The 20,721-nt window shown below is 40.0% G+C and overlaps 1 protein-coding gene across 1 annotated transcript; it reads left to right on the top strand.

Moving 5' to 3' along the window:
- The first annotated feature begins 805 nt into the window (after positions 1-805).
- ACOT9 (acyl-CoA thioesterase 9) lies at positions 806-20,058 on the top strand. The gene is made up of 14 exons (XM_009873779.1): positions 806-887; positions 5,766-5,811; positions 8,939-9,109; positions 9,207-9,244; positions 11,352-11,435; positions 12,248-12,351; positions 13,424-13,497; positions 15,643-15,710; positions 16,612-16,723; positions 17,856-17,946; positions 18,443-18,528; positions 19,327-19,414; positions 19,593-19,743; positions 20,000-20,058. Exons 1-14 carry the CDS (start codon positions 806-808, stop codon positions 20,056-20,058), a joined length of 1,254 nt encoding a protein of 417 aa, XP_009872081.1.
- The last annotated feature ends 663 nt before the right edge of the window (positions 20,059-20,721 follow it).

Genomic DNA, 20,721 nt, shown 5'->3' with positions numbered 1-20,721 from the left:
CTTGCCTCTCTTCCTTCCCTGAAGTGAAACTCCAGCCTCAGCTGAAGGGAGTTACGGGACAGGCAGCCCACGTGCCTTGTGGGGATAATGCCGTGAATTAGCAGAAGGGGATTTACTCCTGCTTACCCTCTGTGTATTTTTGTGTTACTACAGTTCAGCTTGCCTGGAGGAATTGCACTGGCTGCTCTGTGATTGAACACTGATGGAATTGTCGGGCAGATTACTTTTTCTGAAGGGTTTCATGGTTGTCCCATTTTGCTGAACAGCTAAGAGGATTGCATCTTGCACATTAGGCTTGTTCTGAGTTGCAGCAGTACTAAGCCATGGAGGAGAAGACGAGGCTTAGCTGGCCAGGACTGTGTGGGAGGCCTTGAGATATCCTTCTTGTGATATTCCACCTTCCACTGCTATGAACACTAGCCAAGTGGATGGGAAGTGTGTTATTAGGACCATGATGATTTCCTAGATGCACATGGACCCTGACTGTTAAGATGTCTACAAGGTAGAAGCTGGTGTTCTGTCTAAGCTGGTTGTCCCAGGACATCTGAATAGTCAGTGAAGAGAACAGTCACTGCCAGTGAATCATTCTTCTTTCCTGTTTTCAGATAAGGGCGGGTATCGGTTCAAATTTCAGCTGGCTTAAACTGTTGCACTATTTTTATCTGGTTCTATAAAATCAGGCTAAAAATAAGAAGTAGGGTTTCTGAAGTCATCAGCACCGTTCCAGTAGTAAGTCCCTAATTACTTTCATGGCATTAGTTTTAATGATGCTAAATTCTCCCACTTTGCCTGTAGGTTGTGCACCATGAGGAAGCTTCCTTCTCTGCTGGCTAGGACACTCAATTCTGGGACCAGTGGCACTCCAGAGCTTCCTGATATGTCTGACGGTAATTGGCTGTATTTTGGAAGATTTAGCAATGTTTCCAAGGAGCCTATTCTTTCAGGTGGTGGCCCTTCATGTGTTGGTGTGGTTTGGATAATGGACATGCCCTTAACTGTTAACTAGTAGTACAACTGTTTAGGAAGTAGCAGAAGATTGCTGTGTGTGTTTGAAGACTAATGGCAACAAATATGCATAAAATCACTGAAGTTGCAAGTTTAGAAGCTTATCTGGTTAAGAGCGTGTGATTCTTTTCTGGAGGGGCAGCTGCTTCTAAAGTTGGCTCTAGATAGAAAGTCAATGTAGTATGGACAGGTACTGTGGAGACTGGAGAGAATGGCCAGTAAGTGCAGGAACTGAGTGGAAATAACGTCTTGGAGAACTTTTAATGCATCAATACCATTCATTTCGTAAACTTAGAGAAATCTGTTAATCAGATCAGCAGCATTGCCTTGTGAAAATGCTCTTGTCAATAGAGCTTTGTGTTGAAAGATCATTTTAGTAATAAACCATAATGTTCCCATTTCATGAAGCTTTAAAAAAAGTTTTCTTGGATTCTAATCCCATGTACTGAGAAAAGGGGAAGAGGAAAAGGGCTGGAGCTAGGTACAAATAATTCCTTAGTGGAGTTCTGCTTGTTTCTTTATTCTCTAAATAGAAACCACAGGTTGTCTAATAAAAGAGAAAATTACAATCATTTGCTATTAGAGATTTTTTTTCACTGTTGTTAATAAATAGTAATTTGAGAGGTTAAAGGAGAGAAGCAAGGGTACATAATATTGCATACTTTAAAATACTCTGCTCTTTTATTTAGATATTTAGATATTTGATAATGGTATCAGCTAGGTGGCCTGTAAAATTAGTGAAGCATCCTAGCCTTGCCTCTAATTTGTTTCTAAGGAGTACTATTATTTTTTGACTACCATAACTGTAAATATTTGAGGCTCTGTTCCAAAACTGTAGAATTTAAATAACGTTATACAAACTTTTGCTGGTAAGTAAACTAGTTTAATTTGGTATCCACACTTTCCCAAAACATCAAGTATTTATTCTTAGTACCTTTTCACATACTTCCTCTCGACTTCGGGTCCCAGTTGTGACTGCCCTCACTTCTTCCATGATTCTCCCAAAGGTTACATGAAGCAGGACTTTAGAAGTTTCTCCTGAGATAACTCTCATCCTGCTTCCTGAGGAATGCTCCGCGTATTCTTTCCAAAGTTATTAGTGTTTATCAACAGTACATGGTAGCACGAGTTTGAAAAGCTGGTTAGAATTACACTGCAAGGAGAGCAGGAACTGGAAGGCTGGCTTTGAAGGGAAGGATGAACTTGGCTGAAAACACAGAGGTACTGACTGTAAATCAGGCAAGGACAGGTTGCCTACAGTTGCTTATTAAAATTAAAGAACTCAAGCAGGTAATTCCTTACTAGATGTAATTTGCATTGTTTCTTTTAATTGTTATTCTGACCTATGTTTTCCACTCCACAGGACACTCACCCATTCATGTGAATAATGGTGTGTTGTGGTAATCTGTACATATTTTAATGTTTATTATAACACTAACTCAGCTGCTGTTTTTCCTTACTGTAGCATCCATGAAAAGGCAAATGCTATTATTCTTCTCTGTCGACTTGCTTAAAGCCTTTTTACCCTCAGCGCATAACTCGGGCGTTATTTGTGGCAGTATTGTTGTACTAGATCTCTGTTAGCGCACTGTGTTTTTCGTGACGTGCTGGATAACACATTTGTAAGAGGCTTGTGGGATACAAAATCTCTGACATGGTGGCTCCGGTGGTACTTGGCTTCATTTTAGATGTCTGAATTGGTGTCTTTCACTGAAGTCCAGACCAAGCTCTATATCAAAACTGGTGGTAAAATACATCATAGCGGTCTACCTGAACCTGGATACAGCCTGGGGAGGCACCAGCACAAGGGGACATGGATCTCGCTGTCGAGGATGAATGTGGCGATCTTCTCTAGCTGCCCTCGCGTCCTTTTGCACAGCGTAAATAAACTCAGGCCCTGGCATTAATCATCCACTGATCGCAGTTTAGGAGATGCGCAATGTGATAATGATGGATAAACATTTGTTCTAATTGTTTTGCACATTTAAGGCATTTGCCAAATTAAAGTTTAAGGATTTTTATGCTCAGTTACTTACTTAATTTTCTGTTGTAACATAACTGTTATCTAGAAGAGCAATGTAGTCTTCCCAGGGGGAAAAAAGGAGGAAAAACTGTTTACTTATGAGCCTGTGAAATGGACTAGGTTTAGCTGGGCAACATGTTAGAAACGCTTTTATGGTTTATCCCTTTTATTGTTAAAATAAAAATTATGTGGTCTCAGCCTGGCAAATGTTTACTTGTATGCCTGAGATTGAAATCAGAAATATTAAATGGGCTAACAGTGTATATAGATGTTTACAGGTTTGGATCCAGGATTTTTCAAAGCTTTTCACCTCTTTAGAGTTGAAAAGGAAGATGAGCTTAGTTTAAACAAAGAGAAAGTGCTCTTTATGATTCGTCCTCTGTCCCAGCACAGTCTGCACACAGTTGGAAATTGAGGTTTTGTGTTCTAGAAGCTATAACAGTGTTTCTGCTAACACTGTGTTGATCCAGTGCATGCTATAGCAGCTTCACTGGTGGAGTATGAGTAACAGCAAAGTAGTACCTATTCTGCAAACAAACCTGCTGCTTCTTAAGAAAAAAAGAATCAGCCCTTCTTTTCACTAAGATTTTTCAATCAGTTTCTTTCACTGAATTTTTTTTTTCATAAAATTACGAACTAATTATAAATTCGTACGTAGAATTATGTTCTAATTTCCAAACATGTTTTCAGTGTTATCTCTTAATGAAATGAGGCCTAAGCAGTCCGTTTTGTCTTTGCTTATCTTCTCGTCCCCCTCTTCTTCCAGAACCTTTTGCTGCTTGATGTCAGCCAAAAAACAGACGAGCACAAATCTCGGAGAGAACCCTATTGGTCTTCCATAGGGTGCCGGAGCTGCCGCTGGGGTCAGCTGCAGAGCGTGGCATTTGCTCGTGCTGGGTGAGGGGCCGGGGTCTGGGTGCTGCCCCTCGCCTGCTTCTGGCTAACCACAGCTCCCGCTGGGCTAGAGGGCAGGGAGAACAGGAGTGGGCTGGCAGCGTAGGGATGGGAGCTGAGGGTGCTGCAGGGGAAGGAACAAGAACAAAGCGTTTTAGGGATGTCATGATGGTGATAGTGTGGGGGATTTGGGTGAGAAAGCAGCAGAAACCAGAGGGATTGTATGGGGAGGAGATGGGGGCAGAGCCAAGTGGATCTGGCTGAAAGAGGGGTGTGTGATTTAAATACCAGGGTTCACAGGACAGCTTGCTGATCACTGTGAATATTCTGGGCATTTAGCTTGAAAAATGCCAAGCCTGATGATGTCTGATAACCTGAAAATATAAAGGATAAGCTTGTGAGTCATCAGCAGCCTTGTTTCTGTTTCACCGTGAAATTTTTGATTTTTTGGGGAATTCTTTCCTTGATGTGCCCTTAGCGATTTTGTCCTAATATTTGAAACCCCTTGTATAACCTTTGTAAACAAGGAATCGCTACTACTTTTTGTTTTGGGTGCTGCAGTATAGGAAAGCCATTGAGGTGCTGGAGCGGGTCCAGAGAAGAGCAACGAAGCTGCTGAGGGTTCTGGAGAACAAGTCTTATGAAGAGCGGCTGAGGGAACTGGAATTGTTTAGTCTAGAGAAGAGGAGGCTGAGGGGAGACGTCATTACTCTCTAAAGCTGCCTGAAAGGAGATTGTAGTGAGGTGGGGCTTCATCTCTTCTCCCAAGTTATTAGTGATAGGACAAGAGGAAATGGCCTCTAGTTGTACCAGGAGGGGTTTAGATTAGATGTTAGGAAAAATTTCTTTACTGAAAGATTGGGAAGGTATTGGAACAGGCTGCCCAGGGAAGTAGTGGAGTCACTGTTCTTGGAAGTGTTCAAAAAACACAGACATGGAACTTCAGGACGTGCTTTAGTGGTCATGGTGGTGTTGGGTTGATGGTTGGACTTGATCTTAGAACTGTTTTCCAACCTTGATGATTCTATGATTCTATACAATTCTCAACTTCTGTTCTCAGCTTGGGAATTGTTGCTGCTTATTTTCAGGTGTTTCCAAATAGTGTATGTTCACCTTGCTAACAGTCGTGGAGTGGTTTGTTAGATTCAATGGGACCTTAGCACACTGAGTAACCTCGTCCGATGGCAGAGTAGAAAAAACACTATGGATTCTTGAAATTTAGGAAAAAACTTGTATAGAACTAGTATTAACTATGATAATGCAGAGAGTGCTGGAATCAATTTTGTAGGCCTATGTGTCTTAACACTGGGTCCTATGAGACTGCTGGAAATTTAGGCTATGAAACCCTGCTGGCAACAGCCAGTCTGCTGACATTACCTGCCTTCGTGGATGGGTTTATTTAAACAGTAGTCTCCTCATTCCCTGTCTCCCAGCTGCACTGTTCCTTTTAATGTTCTTTTATGACTTCCCGGTATGCGTTATCTCCACAGTTTGTTTATGTTTAGGCTGAAATGTTTTCACATCAAAATTCCTCAATTTAATACTTCATCTGCTGTCTCTTTCAGCTGTTAATTAGCACTGCAGGTGTTTGATTGCCTTAACAAACACTACTGGCTATATGGAATAAGCTGCAGAATCATGTTAACCCACTGCTGAGATATTCGTACTAACAGCATCAGTGAATTTGGCCAAACTTTTGTTTCTGGGCTGCTGTTTGCATGAATTTGCTTAATTTCCCTCTTCTGGGATGAGGATTGTGCCTTTTAGCACCAGGCAACCTTGCATTCATCGCTTGCAGAACTAAGCTTGATTTGCTTTGATTTATTTATTTTTTTTTTTCCAGTGCGGACCAGATTGAGGGATATAGTGGGAGCATCTACCAATTGGAGGTACAGTGTACACTGGATATATTTTACTTTATTTGTGAAACCCAAACAGAGCTCAGGATTGTGGTAATGAAAGTTAATAATGTTATGGCTTGCTGACTGGGGAGGAGAAGAGGTCCAGCTAAAAAGTGATGCAAGCAAGGTTTCTGAATTGTTACTTTGTGGATGACAAAACTCTGAGGTTTCTCTGGCAGAAGATCTTTAGCACCAGAGGAGCAAAATATGTGATCTTGATAGTTACAAGATCCTCCCATTAGCTCTGAATCTGAGGGAAGTTTGAGAGCTGCATGAGGAATGGTTTTGTGTGGGTGGAGTGTCTGATGTGTCCAGGCCTTCTGGCTAGGTTTATCTAAAGAGGATTGTAGGCACACTACAGAAAATTTCTTGACTCTGGGAAGCTTAGATTTTTGCCTAGTAAGTCTAGAATCTAAACATGAGAAGGCTCAAAAAGGTCTCTAGAAATTGATTTTCAGAAAAGCCTTTCCTGCAGCCAGGGAGGATCCACGCTGGATGGAAATCCAATCTGAGGGTTGAGATTTTTGAGGGCTGTGGTCAAATCTGATCTTCCATCCATTTCTTTTTTCCCTACTGCTCCAGCCTCTGGAAGGAGAGCAGACTGAAGCCAGGATCACCACAGCGGTGTTTTTCTTAGATAGGTATGTTTCTTGTGCTATATAAAATAGAGCAGAAGCAGTGTTTAGAGTGCTGTGTGCTTCAAGGACCATGAAGAAGCAAAGCTGGGGAGCCCTTAGCTGGGGATGCTGAGGATGACGCGTTTCATATGGGGAAGTTTGCAGGACATGGAGCATGTAGCCTTTCAGATCCCACTTTTAAAATGAAATGACAGAGAGTTGATATATCTGGAGACTGAACAGCTTGTACTTTAGTTGAGTTACGCCACAGAATGATTGAAGAGGACAAACCCAATAGAACAGCTTGATGGGGGTCGCAAAATGGAAACTAGGGAAGGGCTGATTCACATCTGGGTTGCCGAGAGAGAGGGGAGATGCGTGTTGGAGGAACAACTTTGGCCATTAATTTTGCTAAAAGGAAACTTTGGTGTGTGATTTCTCTTGTAAAGGCCAGTGACATTATGTATTAGAAAGAAGTATCTTCATATATATTTATTCTAGTTTTGTACTTAAATTGTAATTAAAACTATTAACCTGTTCATTGGTAATTACAATCTAGAGTTGAGGCCAGTTCAGAAATAAGTAATGTCATTTCTCGGAATGTTTAGGGTAGGTGTAAGTTAGTATTGAGTTGAAGTATTGTTACTGCATGACCAGTACTGAGGTGTGTAACAGTGTTTGTCTGTCGAGAAATGTTATTGTCTTGAGCCCAATACTTCTCTATATTGACGAGTACATTCTGAAGCTGGAGTCAAGAAGAGTTCTGCTGCTGACCTCAGAGGAGCCAGGATGGGACTGGTGAAAACAGAATATACTTAAGATTTTTATCGTTTGTTTTCTCTGTGTTGGTAGCCAAATTTCTGATTTACTCTGTGATTAGTTTCTCTTAAACCTTTCACTGAAAGACCATGGAAACAGTTCTTTGAAAAATCATAAAGGTACATCATCATGGAAATTGCATCCTTGCTTAGTCGTCTAGTATATTCTATTTCTCTGCAGTGGCACTGCTTCAAACAATAACCCTCTGGAGGAGGTTGTTATCTTTTTATTTTCTCTGAACTCTGCAGTAGTCATGTTACCCAGATGGGGTAAACCACATTTTGTATTTAAAAGAAACAAACAAAAGTAACTGAAATGTTCTGCTAAGCTTTTACTCTCTTTGATCGTGGATTATTTGTATTTCCCCAAAAATTATTAAACAGAAAAGAGGGAATACAAATACGTTGAAGTGTAACTGCTTTGTACCTCTTCTCTTCCAAAAGTAAACTCAAGTCAAAAAAGTCTTCATCTGAAATGGCTAATATCCAGAATTTATCTAAAGTCAAAACTTAAGACAAATTTTGTTTTTGGGGAAAAGGTTCTTTCTGTTGTTTTCTTTCAGGTTTTTCGTTTGTTTGCTTGTTTTAATTGGTTTTGTTAAACCTTGTGATGCTCAGATCTCATCAATGCAGCATGAACAACTGAATGAATGACACATACCCCCAAGTTTAAAATTAAGTTTGGTTACTTGGTTACATAGTGCTTTATGCCTTCTCTTGCTCTATGACATGGAGTAATAGTTTTGCATACTCCTTGGCTTTATATCAGAGCTGTTGCATGCTTAACGCTTAGGTTTTTAATGCTTTGTTTTTGATTCTAGAAATATTATGGAACGCTTGGTTTATTCTGTCAGGTTGCACTTTTAAGGGGGGGAAACTTTGGAGGAAGAGGTAGGAGAGACTGTTGGGCAAGATTGTTTTATCTCGTAGACACCTGGGCAAGGAACCAGCTTGGTAGGTTGGAAGGAAGTGACGGTAAGTTGGCCGTTACTCCCTGGTGAGAGTTGCAACCACTCTGCCCTGGTGGTGTTGGAAAAGCAGCTCTGAACAGGTAGTGCTCCCTTTTCTGTGTTGCTGCTTTCTGTAACTTTCCTGTACAGTCATAAGATGATGGAGTAGAAAGAGAGAAATAGATTAGCTTTCCCTTTCTTTTAGCTTGCTGATCAAGCATATGCTGTATGGGCTGATGCCGTAAAGGGAGAGCTCACCTGTGGATGATAGCAAGTTTTAGCATATTAGTTCTCTTTGTTGTTAGTACTAGCCAACACTTTACATCTGCTTTACTTCTTGGGAGATACTGTAAATAGACAGTCCTTTAAAAATGGCACTGTAGGGAGAGCTGCGATACGGTAGCTATGGAAGACATGAATATGCACAAAGCCTCATGAATTGTGTCTGATTTGTTCTTTTCAAAGGAAACTATTTTGGTAGCATTCAGAATTAGACACATTTTGTTCATCTCTAGTGCAATACACAGAAGTATTTAAAAGTTTTCTGCAGTAGTCCTGCTTAGCATATCTGATTATTTGCATATTACTTCCTTTTCAAGGCATGTTTGCTGCGTCTTGCTATTGTTACTACTTTCTGGTTTTCGTTTTGATAATTTTCACTGTGACACCTTTTAGGTAGGGTTCCAGTTCTGTTGTCATATTTCAGACAGTGGTGTTTTTTTCTTACCAGGGATCATGTGCAAGCCATGCAAGAAAGAAAAGCTCTTCACACTTTACTGGCAAAACGGCAGGAAGATCTCCCTCCTAGGAGAATGAAGGATAGCTACTTGGAAGTTATTCTACCTCTAGGAAGTCAGCCTGAATTAAGAGAAAAGTACCTGAATGTACACAACAGCGTAAGGTAACAAAGCAACGGGGTTACGCTTACTGGAAGGTGTTAACTTGTATTTACTATGTTTGTGGGTATTTAATTGTCAAATTTAAACCTCATCTTACAGGTTTGGAAGGATACTTGAAGATCTTGACAGTTTAGGAGGTATGTATGTATGCTCTTGTAATGAATGTACAAGTAATGTGGAAAAGGTGAGCGTGCATGCTCTTGAGCGCTGTTTGGTAGGATATAGTACGGCCTTGAGGAGTGAATATCATCAGTGTGCTATCTCAAAGGGGAAGGAAAAAAAGAAAAGATGCTGAAAGAGAAGGAAGGATGAGAAGAAACAGACAGAATTACTCAGCTTAAGCTTATTGCCTCTGCCAGTCTTTTAAAAGACTATCTACAAGAATCATTTACTGAGAAATGGGTCTAGATTATGAATCTGCATTGAGTATTAAATCAGAGAAAATTTTCAGAGCACTCTATTTCAAATTGAGACATACTTTTCTCTTTGAAAAACTTGGCAGGCAAACCACAACACAAAACCCAACAGATAGTGAGGTGCATATATTTTAATTTCCCTTTGGGGAGAAGGGAGTATAATCTGGAAAGAACACAATGTATCCATTGAGAACAAATCAATAGATTCTTGGCTTCTGTCTCCAAATTGATATCAGGTGTAAAAAGAATGGAGTTATTTCATGAGTTACCTTTTGTAATTTTTTTATCCTTTTCATTTATTCATGGTCTTTAGAAGTTCAAGCTCTTTGACTTTTGTTTTGCAGCTAAAATGAGTTCTAGGTTGTTAATATACCTCAGAGACGCTTTTCCCTTAAAATGTCACCAGGTGACTTCCTTCTTCATCAGGCTGGTTAGGAGCCTTTTGATGACAGTTTTTGGACAAAGGATAAATGCTTATTGAGGAAAGGCTCTGAATGGAACTGGCTTTTTTTTTTTTCTTTGGCTTTTTTTTTTTTTTTCCTGACAGGAAAGGAAGACCTTTTGTGGGCCCAGATCGTCAAAATCGAAAACACAAGTGAATGTCAAAGATAGACAGAATAGCTAGATGATTTACGTTTTTCTGGGATGTGGAAGATACTGACATCAGTACCTGTCCTGAATTAGAAAAGGGAACTTACTGGCTCTCCTCCATTGGTAGATGGGATGAGCCTGTTTTTCATTCTATGCTTTGTTTATTATTTTTTGACCTGTTGCAGCACAGAATGTCTTTGCCTTGTTTGTAGTCATAGTGACCTTCAGTCAGTTCCAGTGGGGATGTATCATTTTGGATTTGTCAAGATGCTCTCCCAACAGCACAATATTCAGGATGGTGGTCAGCAGTTCTCACAGGAAAATGTACTGTTTTATACCTTCCCCCGCTCCTGCCCAACACATTCTGTGATCTTGTCGGATGTAGTGCATAAAGCGGCCTGACTGACTTCTAGGTTTTTGTCTTTGGCAATAGGATTCTGATGAATCCCATTCAGACTCTTACTAATCATATTGTTGGCAGCAGCTGATGGGTGTAACAGACCATAGAATTGTGACTCCAGCAATTTTGGGGAAAAAGAATACCTTAGATTACCAGTGAGGACAGAGATCTTTCTTCTCTCTTATCTCATTAAGCACAAAGGGATACTTTTAATTATGGAAATCTGTGTTGAGTGAAAATCACATGACTACTAGGAAAAGAAAAATCTTTGTGGCCTTGTATTACTCTAAGAAGTCTGTTTACTTGGTTGTGCTCTTATGAGCCAAGCTAATTAATCCAAATAGTGGCTTGACTAATAGTAATTACAGTGTGATAAATACCTCTGACTAGGCTTTCCTGCCTGTAAGGCACAGTTTATTTAATCTATACCTCTTTAAAGGAATCAATATTTGAAAGGAAGTCCTGAGATAACATGTATCCTTGGACAACCTGCATGAAATCAACACTGAATGTAGGAAGAATCTGAGACAGTGGGTTGCAGGAGTGTAGGGGAGAGTACATGGGATTGGAAGTGAAGTGATGGATTGGTTTCATGTGCTCAGCTAAGTTTCTCTTTGTAGTAAGTAAATATGCATGTAACTGAGACAGCTGCTGGACCATGGTTTTCTTTATAGCAGTCCTGTTTACGTACTTGAAAATGTGGAAGTCACGCACTCCTGCACTATGGTCCTTCAGTTTGTGTTTTGCAGGTACTTGTTGCGCTTCACATGGATGGCTTTGATCTGCTCCACTGAAGTTTTTGTTAAAAGGTTGACTCCATTTCTGATCTCTTCACAGTTCTTATTTGCTACACTCACACCAAGCAAGAAATGCAGCCAAGGTCTCCCTTATCTATAGTTACAGCTCTGGTGGATAAAATCAGTAAGTGGCAATTTGGTCAGTAGAAAGGGCTTCATCTGTTTGTCATACTCTTCCAGCAGCTACTGCCTTCCCCTGGCTGTTACTGAGGATACCTTCTTCTTCACTCCCCTATTTAGTTCTGTTCATCTTGTTTTGGCTTTGAACCCCAAGTACTGTGGCTTTTGTTGAAGGGAGGAGGGAAGAGGGTTTTGTAGATGCTTTTCAGCTTTTTCCATCTTCCCCTCCCTTCAAATACAACGTTCATGCTTCCTGCACTTCTGTGTTTAGTTTTGTTTTGGCGTTTGAGTTTCTTAGCTTCGTTAGTGAGCAGCATTTGTTCTAGTGGAGTTGGGCCTTGCTTGTGTCACACATTCTCGTGACCACCTTGGTTGGGTCTGCCATCTGTCTGCCACATGTGTGCCTACTTTCTGCTCCTGTGCTGGCTTTAGACGTCTGGTGAGGCAGGAAATGCAGGCTGGCAGTGTGGGCCCTTGCAGCAACTGTCTGTTCTGGGCTGCCTTCGCCTGTGTACTCACCTGTGCTCAGCCCTGGTGAGGCCTCCCCTCGAGCTCTGTGTGCAGGTCTGGGCCCCTCACTGCAAGAAAGACCTGGAGGGGCTGGAGTGGGTCACAGCACCTTGAGGTGCTGGAGCAGGGTGCTGGAGTTGGGTCATGGGCTGGACTTGATGATCTCAGAGGTCTTTTCCAGCCTCAACAATTCTGTGATTCTGTGTTGCTGCTTGCAGATTGCAAAAAAGTCTCAAGAGAGTTCGGTCTTTCTAATACTAGATGTGAGCGATCGATCTCCAGCAACCTCTAATGTTTGTTTTGTAGATTTGTGCAAGAAGATTATATATCCAGACTGTGACATCAAATTCACAGGCAATGTTTCTTGGGTGGGGAAGACCTCAATGGAAGTGAGAATGCACATGCTGCAGGTTAGTTCCCGTGACTCTGCTCCATCTTAATGACAGGCATGATGTGCCTCAGGGGGAATTGTGGATGATGACATTAACAATCTAAATTATACTTTCTAGAATAACTGTTTTGAACGCCTTGAGACAGCCCTAGTGTTTCAAGACCAAGGTGACTTCCAGTAGTCCAGGAGCAGTGAGATAGTCTGTTGCTAATCTGTCTTTCAAGACATGCAATTTTCTTAACAAGCATTTTGTAATTAAACTGCAATGCAGTACTCTGACAGAAAGAGGTGGCTGTGGTCTGGAAGTTTTTAACTGAGTTTCTCCTTGCTTTTGAAAAATTTTATTTCCCTGATGCCTTTGCATTTTCTAGATTTATAGATTTTAGTGTTGGTATTCAGATTCAGTATTAAATTGCATCTCTTGTGTTCATCTTATCTACTGTTTAGTGTAATTTCTGCAATAAGTTATTAAATACTAAAATAATAGAAAATAAATCAAGGGTGTAACTAGGCTGCACTCTGGAGGAAGCAGAAGTAGTATTAATAATTAAATTAAATAATCCTTTGCATTTCTGTTGAATATTTACTGTCGATTGGTTAACTGAAACATTAATTCAGTTGTTTCGTTGTTTAGAATAACAAAAATATGCTATAAACACTCAAATGGTGTTAGTGGCTTTAAATCAGTTAAACAGGTAAATATTTATTCAGTTGGTCTCCTTAAGTAAAGTCTCTGATATAGAAGGTAATGTTACACCTTTATTGGCTGAACTCCCCGTGGTGCTGGCAATTTGATATTGACAAAAGAACAATTTCTCAGAGGAAAGGGTAAGTGGGCCCATTTACCGTGCCTGCACTGAGTTTCTTCCTTCCCAGCTGAAAGCAGTAAATGCCAGGCATTCCTTGATTAACGTTTATATTGCAAAATTCCTGAAACTAGAGTTTTAATTTGTGTTATTTCCTTCTCTTCGACTTACTGTGAGAGAGATTGGAAGGCATGACAGAGCATTAACAGTGTGATGGCAAAGACCTTGCCAAGCACATTTACAGTTTTGGAGTTTAAAAATATAATTGTTTCTTGTCTCTCTTAGCTACATGATGGTGATTACAGCCCTGTGTTAGACGCAACTTTTGTCATGGTGGCCCGGGACCCAGAAAATAAACGGTAACTTTTAGGATGGGAAAATAGTTTTTAGACTCCTGCTGTGGTGAAAATAGCAAACATGGTAGCTTGCTGTGTATGCATAGAAACTGTAAAGTGTAGGTGATAAATAAATCCACATAGATGATGTTTCCTGGTGGCAAGTGTTACTTTCCTGTGGCAAGTTTCTGAGCATTGGTTTCAGTGGTCAGATAATGTCAGGAATTGCTGTTAATCTTGGGATCTAACCCTTTTCTTTAACAGATTTTCCCTGTGTTTGAGTGACTGGGGCCATGAACATGGAAGTGAATGAGTCTGCTAGAAACCCACCTGCATTCTAGTAGTTGTTAGAATTAATTGCCTTCTTTCCATAAATATGGAAAAGATTGGCTTTCAGTGGTTAGTCTTTTAATGAATAATGCTGTTAACTCTAGAGACATGGTAGGTGGCATCAGAATAATGAAGCCTAAAACTTGCTTATATAAGTAACATAGATCTGATAAGTATTCCCACAGAACTTGAAGAAAACCACAACAACCAACTTTCTTATTTCTCTGGTTTTTCTCTGTCTGTAAATTCCATAGTCATTGAATTACCAGGCTGCTCAGTTTCAGTTTTGGTTTATGACTCCAGCACCAGAAAGATCAGTTGTGTTTCTTGCCACTTCCGTGTATAGCCTGCAAAAGTAATAAAAAAATTTCTAACTAGTTTAAATAATTACTTGTATTTAATGTGCAGGTTAGATGATCCCTAAGGTCCCTTCCAACTTAAGACATTCTATGATTCTATGTTTAATGAAGGAGTTTTGCTCGACATAATTATTTAGTCCTTATAATGCTAAAAGTAGTTACTAGGTTGGTTTCCTTGATATTTTTGCGATTTTTTTAGCACCCATTAACATTCTATACATTTAAAAAACCCCCCTAAACTTATATTTGTGGTTTCCATTTTCAGGACTTACTTTGCAAAAGAGTTACGTCCCATCTGATATAATTATACACTAGTGAATTCGCTGAGGACAAGCCTACATGGCCTTGTGCAGCCAGATACAACCTTCAGTGGTTCTTCAAGCCAGCTGGCCACAAGCCAGCTGTGTTTTGGAAGCATTCAGGCTATGTAAGGAGGGTATTTATGTGGGATAAAACACTTCTGGAGAAGTACAGGGCATGTTAGGTTGGATGTAGTGCCACAGAAACATGGTGCTGTGGCTCTTGGACCGTAGCAGACTTGTAGCCTGGGGCTTGAACAGGAGAGCTGATGTAGTTGTGTCCTGAAGCGAGGAGAAGGCGAATGAGCTCTGCAGTGGAGAACGAGCTGGTGCGTCTCCAAAGCTCAGAGATTCAGCAAACTAGAAAAGAGCAGTTCCAAGTGGAAAGATCCTCTCTGCATGCCTTTTGTCACCAGCCCAAGTAAAGACTTGAGAGTAGAGGTGCATTGTTTGGCAGGTATTTGTGTCTGTGTGTGTTTGTACTTATTTTTCTGAGCATTAGAATAAATGTTGAAAACAGAAAAATAATAGAAATTATGGGGAAGAATGGCTCTTGAAAATAGGCATTTGCCTTTCCTTGTGAAAAGAAACAAACATTACACAATTAGGTTTAACTCACTTACGCAGTAGGAGAAACTTGGGAATTTTTGCCCAAGGCAGCCTCCTATCGTCTTCTTTGATAAGTGATAGTACACGTGGTAAACAGCTTTTGGCTGCTTTGATAAGGCTGTCATGGGAACACGTAGATTATGAGAACACTTCCTAGCTGTAGCACTGTGCTCTTTCTATTCCAGGAGGAATGATACTGTTCAAATTTTGTTTGTCTGGTTTAAACTGTCCTAGATCATCGCATCTTCAGCTGCTGAATTTCTGAACAGCTTTCTGCTTGAATGATCTTTAGGGGTACAGTTTTAGCTCTTTAAGAAGCATAGATGCATCGCTTACTCTTTCTTTTTACTAGATAGTGGTTGGATTACTTAACTGCCACTTAAGAGTTAAATCTAATGTGATATTCTGTTGGCAGCTGCGTGTTATGAAAGAATGTATTTATTTTTATGATACAACCTGAAGTGTGTCTTTTCATCCTGTACTATGTATGTAAGCAAAAATGGAAGACTGTTATAATGTATTTACAGGACAAATTATTGTAAAGTTCGTAACTTAGAAATTCCTGTCCGTAGGCCGGCATTTGTTAATCCACTCGTTCCTGAGGGCCCCGAGGAAGAAGAAATCTTCAAGAAAGGGGAATGTATGTCATATTTCCTGGTAGTATGCACAGCTGCCTCAGATTCAGCTTAATAGCTGGGAGGAAGTTAACATGGAAAGTTCTGCTGTTTAGGAATGCTTCTAGCTTGCTTAAAATCAGATTTCCAGTCTGTCTCATGTGTGTCAGTAGTACAGGAGAGCTGAAAAGCCTGTTCCATTCCTGGAAACTGGCTAAACTGACAGACAAGGGCACTCCTGGCGTGCTCTGCGTCCTCCCAGACTTCTCCGTTTCAGACCTGAGCGCAGCCCAGGCTTTCCTAACGCTCTGGCTGATTTGGTTGCTCCTGTGCTGGGTCTGCTGGGGCCACTACAGCTCCTTACCTGTCTGGGTGCCCGTGTTCCTTTTGGAAAGAAACTCCGAAAGAGGGAGAACAGGGGAGCATGTAGCTCCATCTTCTCTTGGTTTAAGCTGGAGTTTTAAAGCCGAGGGTTAGAGAAACATTAATGACTGAATAAACTGAACAGAAGATCATTTAAGCTAGATTTCGGTCGTTGTGGCCTATAGTAATGAGTTTTATCATAAATTTGTGTTCTCATACCATTGGCAAAACCTGAAGAAGATTGTTCTGTAGAGTTTCTTGTTTGATGTGTTGTTCTGTACTTTGAGGGGAGTACTTAAGTTTTTTCTAGGAGCAGTGGGTGGGTACCACAGCGTATACTTTGTCACGTTGGTGTGAGGTAACAGTGAACTTTATTTTTTTTTGTTGCAATCAATTCTAAAAACCAGATTTCTGCTTGAATCTATGGAACTGTGAAGTTACAGCTCTTAACTTACAGGGGGAAAAATTAAAAAAAAGAAAAGGTTAAAATCTTCAGAGCCAAGCTAAATGTGTGTTTGTTTTTTTTTTTTCTTTGAACTCTCACATTGTACTTTTATGTTTTAGTGAACAAGCTAAGGAGGATTGATTTCAACACTGCTTCCTTACTGAAAATGGCTCCCACTGCAGAAGAAAGAAACATTATTCATGACATATTCCTTAATACATTGGAGGCAAGGCAAGAAGGGGAGGGGTGATGGCGAGCTGAAGTTTTAAGAAAGAAAAGTGAGCCTTTTGAGTGGGTGCTTGTAAGAGGGCAGTCTGGAATAAGTGGGTGCATTTTGTTTTCACATTTCACCATTTAAATTCTGTGGCATTTTATCTGAAACACAGGTACAAACTTTAAGGTGACATCTGCATCTCTTTTAAGAGTTTTCTGTTGTTAAAGGGTGTTTGCTGTGCCAGGGTGATGAAAGTGCCAGTGTAAGCACAAAGAGCTTCTGATCAAGCCCTTAGGAATAATCCTGAGGAAGAAGATTAATGATGTTTAACCACATAAGGGAGTGGAATGGTTTTGCAGCTGTGTGACTTGCACAGTCTAACAGTTTTCTGGCATAATAGCTAGAAAAAAACAACAACTGTGAGGGCAGGAATTGGCCATATTTTGACCTGGTAAATTTGCAGTATGTTTTAAGTATGATACTTGACAACATCATTTGCAGGAGGCTGTTGTTGGCGTACTTCTCTTACACTTTTGAGATTTGTGTGAAACCATCCACTGCCAATGGTGATTGCATTAGTGTCATTGGGCATTGTTCTGTGTTCTTTTGGGGATAATTTATAATTTCTTTAACTTACCAACATTACACAACTGTTATTTTCAAAGCTGTTTCCCAAAGTGAAACACGCTTTCCCCTAAAATTAGCAGATTTATTTTGTACACATTCTGTCTGGATTTGAAAACCTCAAACCATCTGAATGTTTGATGTTGAGTTACTCTGTTAGCTTGTTGTGTGCTTTGAATTCATATTATGACTTCAAAAATAGAGTAGGGCTTTTCTGACAAGGTGTGTGCTTTGTGGTTGTGATTCATCTTTTCTTTCACGTACCTTTCTTGAGCTTCTTCATTCACAGAGCTTGAACATTATCAAAAATTTTTAAAGATCAGGACCGTAGGCTTACTGCAATAGCAAATCAAAGTATCACTTTAGGAAGGCTTCAAGGTCAGTTAGAACAGCGTTGAGGGTAGCATTTCTGTTTATTTTTGTTGGTTTGGGTTGGGTTTTTTAAGGGTGCATTTGCTATTTGCACCTTTTTGACTTGCTGAGTTCTGCTCATGTGGACAATAAAGTTTATTGTCTCTTTCAAAGGACAGTAAGTTTCCGGAGTCGTAAATTACCACCCAATTCAGTGTGGATGGAGGATGCAAAGCTAAAAGCCCTACAGATTTGCCATCCTCAGGTATTTTAAAAAATATTAATAAATTACAGAAACAGTTACTTATGGGTTATCTTGTAAGACTAATCAATCCATTATTTTGTTTCAGTTCTGCAGTCCTTGCAATTTATTTAGACCTTAGTTTCTTTTGCCATTTTTCTGTTATCTGTATGGATTTCTACTGCAAAACAGAAGATTTTAAATTACTTTGTTTGCTTATCAGACTGTTCATTTTGTGGAAAGAAATTCCTTTGCAAAGTGTTTAAGTCGGACTTCTAGTAGCTGACACGATTTTGAGTTTTTGTCTTACGTTGTCAAATGAATTAGATGAGCTCTTGTTAAGTAACGTTGCTTCAGCCATTTGGACTTTTTTTTCTTTTATATTTCAGTAGTGCTTTTTATATGTTTTGGTGATGGGAGTTCTGTTAAATACTATGAAATGAAATGCAGATTTCAGCACAGTGCTTTGAAAATAATATATGTGATGTAGCAGTTGGATTTTTGTTTTTTCCACATACAGGAACGGAACATCTTCAATAGGATCTTTGGGGGTTTTCTCATGAGAAAGGCATTTGAGCTGGGATGGGCAACTGCTTGCAGCTATGGGTAGGTTGTAGACCTGCAATATTAATGTAATCCAGAGCACTGGGTGCATATACATGGGTTAGAAAGCCAGGCTAATGACAATCTAAGTAGAAAAGACATAGCTGCCTGGTAGAATCTTGCACTGTTTCACTTTGAGCATCTGTTTCTATTTATGAAGAGATTTGCATCTTGCTCCTTGGAACTTGTCTTTTTAAGGATTAAATCTCAAGACAGAAAATACACGCTTTTTCTTTTCTTTTTTTTTTTTTTCTTAAATCTTACCCAGCTGTTGAGATTGACTTTTGAGGACACATTTCGCTTTCTAACCATGTAAAATAGACATTATGTCAAATAAATATTACGCTTTTTTATTTCATATGCAAGAGGAAAGGTCTCTGGACTTCATCAGCTGCTTGTGCTTAGAAAGTGTGCCTGAGGTCATCACCTAGGAAAGATCTATGCAGAAGTTTAATGGAGCATGCACTGTCTGCTAGACAGTGAAGAGCTTTATGTCAGTGCTCAGAAAACTGATGCCTGAGCACTGGGGGCATGAAGATTCTCTAGGAAGTGTAATAAATGATGAAATAAAGATGCAATCATGTATTCTTAGGGAGTGTGTATTTTCACATGTGCGAGTTTGCCTCCTGTTATTTTTGTCTTGGGTGATGACATAACTCTTTATCACTTCCTGTGGCCTGTGTTTAAGAGAGAGATCTATTTTCTAGTAAATCTTCTTTAAAATGCTGACAATGAAATATTTTAAGTTTCTCCAAACACTCTTGTTATTCTTGAGAAGAAATTCCTCTTTTTCTTGCTCAGGAGCTCCAGACCGTTTATCGTATCTGTTGATGATATCATGTTTCAGAGGCCAGTTGAGGTTGGATCGTTATTACTGCTTTCTGGACAGGTAGGATTTGATTTCGTTTTGAAGAGGAGAAAAACTTTGCTGTAGTCAGTGTTAATCACTGTTAATGAACAGTGCATTATGAGGATGTGTGACTTTTCTTGATAAACGGTGCAATGAAGTCTGTTACAGTTTTTCAGCACTGGTGATAAATTACGAACTGTAACTCTTGTCTGTGTAGGTCTGTTACACAGAAAAAAACTACATCCAGGTTCGAGTACACAGTGAGGTTTATGATGCGGATACCAGGGAGCAAGACACAACAAATATCTTCCATTTTACATTTATGTCAGAAAATGAGGTCCCACGGGTTGTCCCCAAAACTTACGGAGGCAAGTATCTGATGAATGTGTGGTCTTCATAACTCTGTAGACAGGACGGCTGGCTTGCTGTTGGAACATCGGTCATTTTAGTAGGGGAACTGCTGAGCATTTGAATCATTTAACAGGATTTCATGGCAAACCACATTTATTTTTATTCTTTGATGACAGCACGGATTGCTTCTTAATCTTACCGTTCTGTGTATGTAGTTGCTGTAGTTCTGATATGAAGTTACTGATGTTCTTTCTTTTCTCCACCTTATTTCAGAGTCCATGTTGTACTTAGATGGGAAGCGACACTTTACTGCAATCATGAAGGAAATCTGACACGCCGAATGCTGTGTCAGCAGTGTCACAGCGTGCTGTCTGGGAGTGAGTTGTCACCAGAGAGGGCTGACAGACAGGTGCTTGCAACAGTAGAAAAAACTCACCCCCAAACAAACTCCACAACAAAAACCCCACCGTTTTTAGTGCTGTTTATGTATCTGCATATATTTGGATTCTTTAATCTCTGCTACCAGTATTTGTTGAAATCTACTTTTATATGCCAATGATAGGAAAAACAGCAGAAAAAATACAATCTTAATCTTTAGATAGCTTCTCGTCTGTTTTGAGAGATCTCATTATGACTATTGCTGTCTTGTCACCGTCTGCCTCCTTTCCCTTAGTAGCTCTCCTTTGTGTTTTGATGGTAAGGGACAGAGGTTCTGTCAGAAAAATACGTGCAGTAAGTAGATACACACAAGATGAAGCCATTTAACCTACATCCTTGTGTAAATTACATTTAGGGTAATTTTTTTTAACAAGGACACATGCATCTGGGCAGCAGCACAAGCTCAGAAGTTACCGGTGTGTGCACAGTGTAAAGCAGGTGTTTCCCATCGGCTGGGATTTTACAAGGTTGGTGCAGCTTCTGTTTTGGATGGTTTCATATTCCCTTGGGAGGAAACTGATTTTTGCAATGAAACACGGTGGCCAAATGGTCTCTTC

This window comes from Apaloderma vittatum, unplaced genomic scaffold (assembly GCF_000703405.1).
Source record: "Apaloderma vittatum isolate BGI_N311 unplaced genomic scaffold, ASM70340v1 scaffold7427, whole genome shotgun sequence".
NCBI lineage: Eukaryota > Metazoa > Chordata > Aves > Trogoniformes > Trogonidae > Apaloderma > Apaloderma vittatum.
The sequence above is the reverse complement of the archived record's forward strand: the minus strand, read 5'-3'. Positions and strand labels throughout refer to the sequence as shown.

Bases quoted from the DNA above. Each gene is read 5' to 3' on its own strand.
- ACOT9 (XM_009873779.1), top strand. From the start codon at position 806: ATGAGGAAGCTTCCTTCTCTGCTGGCTAGGACACTCAATTCTGGGACC. The intron at 888-5,765 runs GTAATTGGCTGT...TTTTTTTTCCAG, and splicing joins GCTTCCTGATATGTCTGACG to TGCGGACCAGATTGAGGGAT. The intron at 9,245-11,351 runs GTATGTATGTAT...ATCTCTTCACAG, and splicing joins AGATCTTGACAGTTTAGGAG to TTCTTATTTGCTACACTCAC.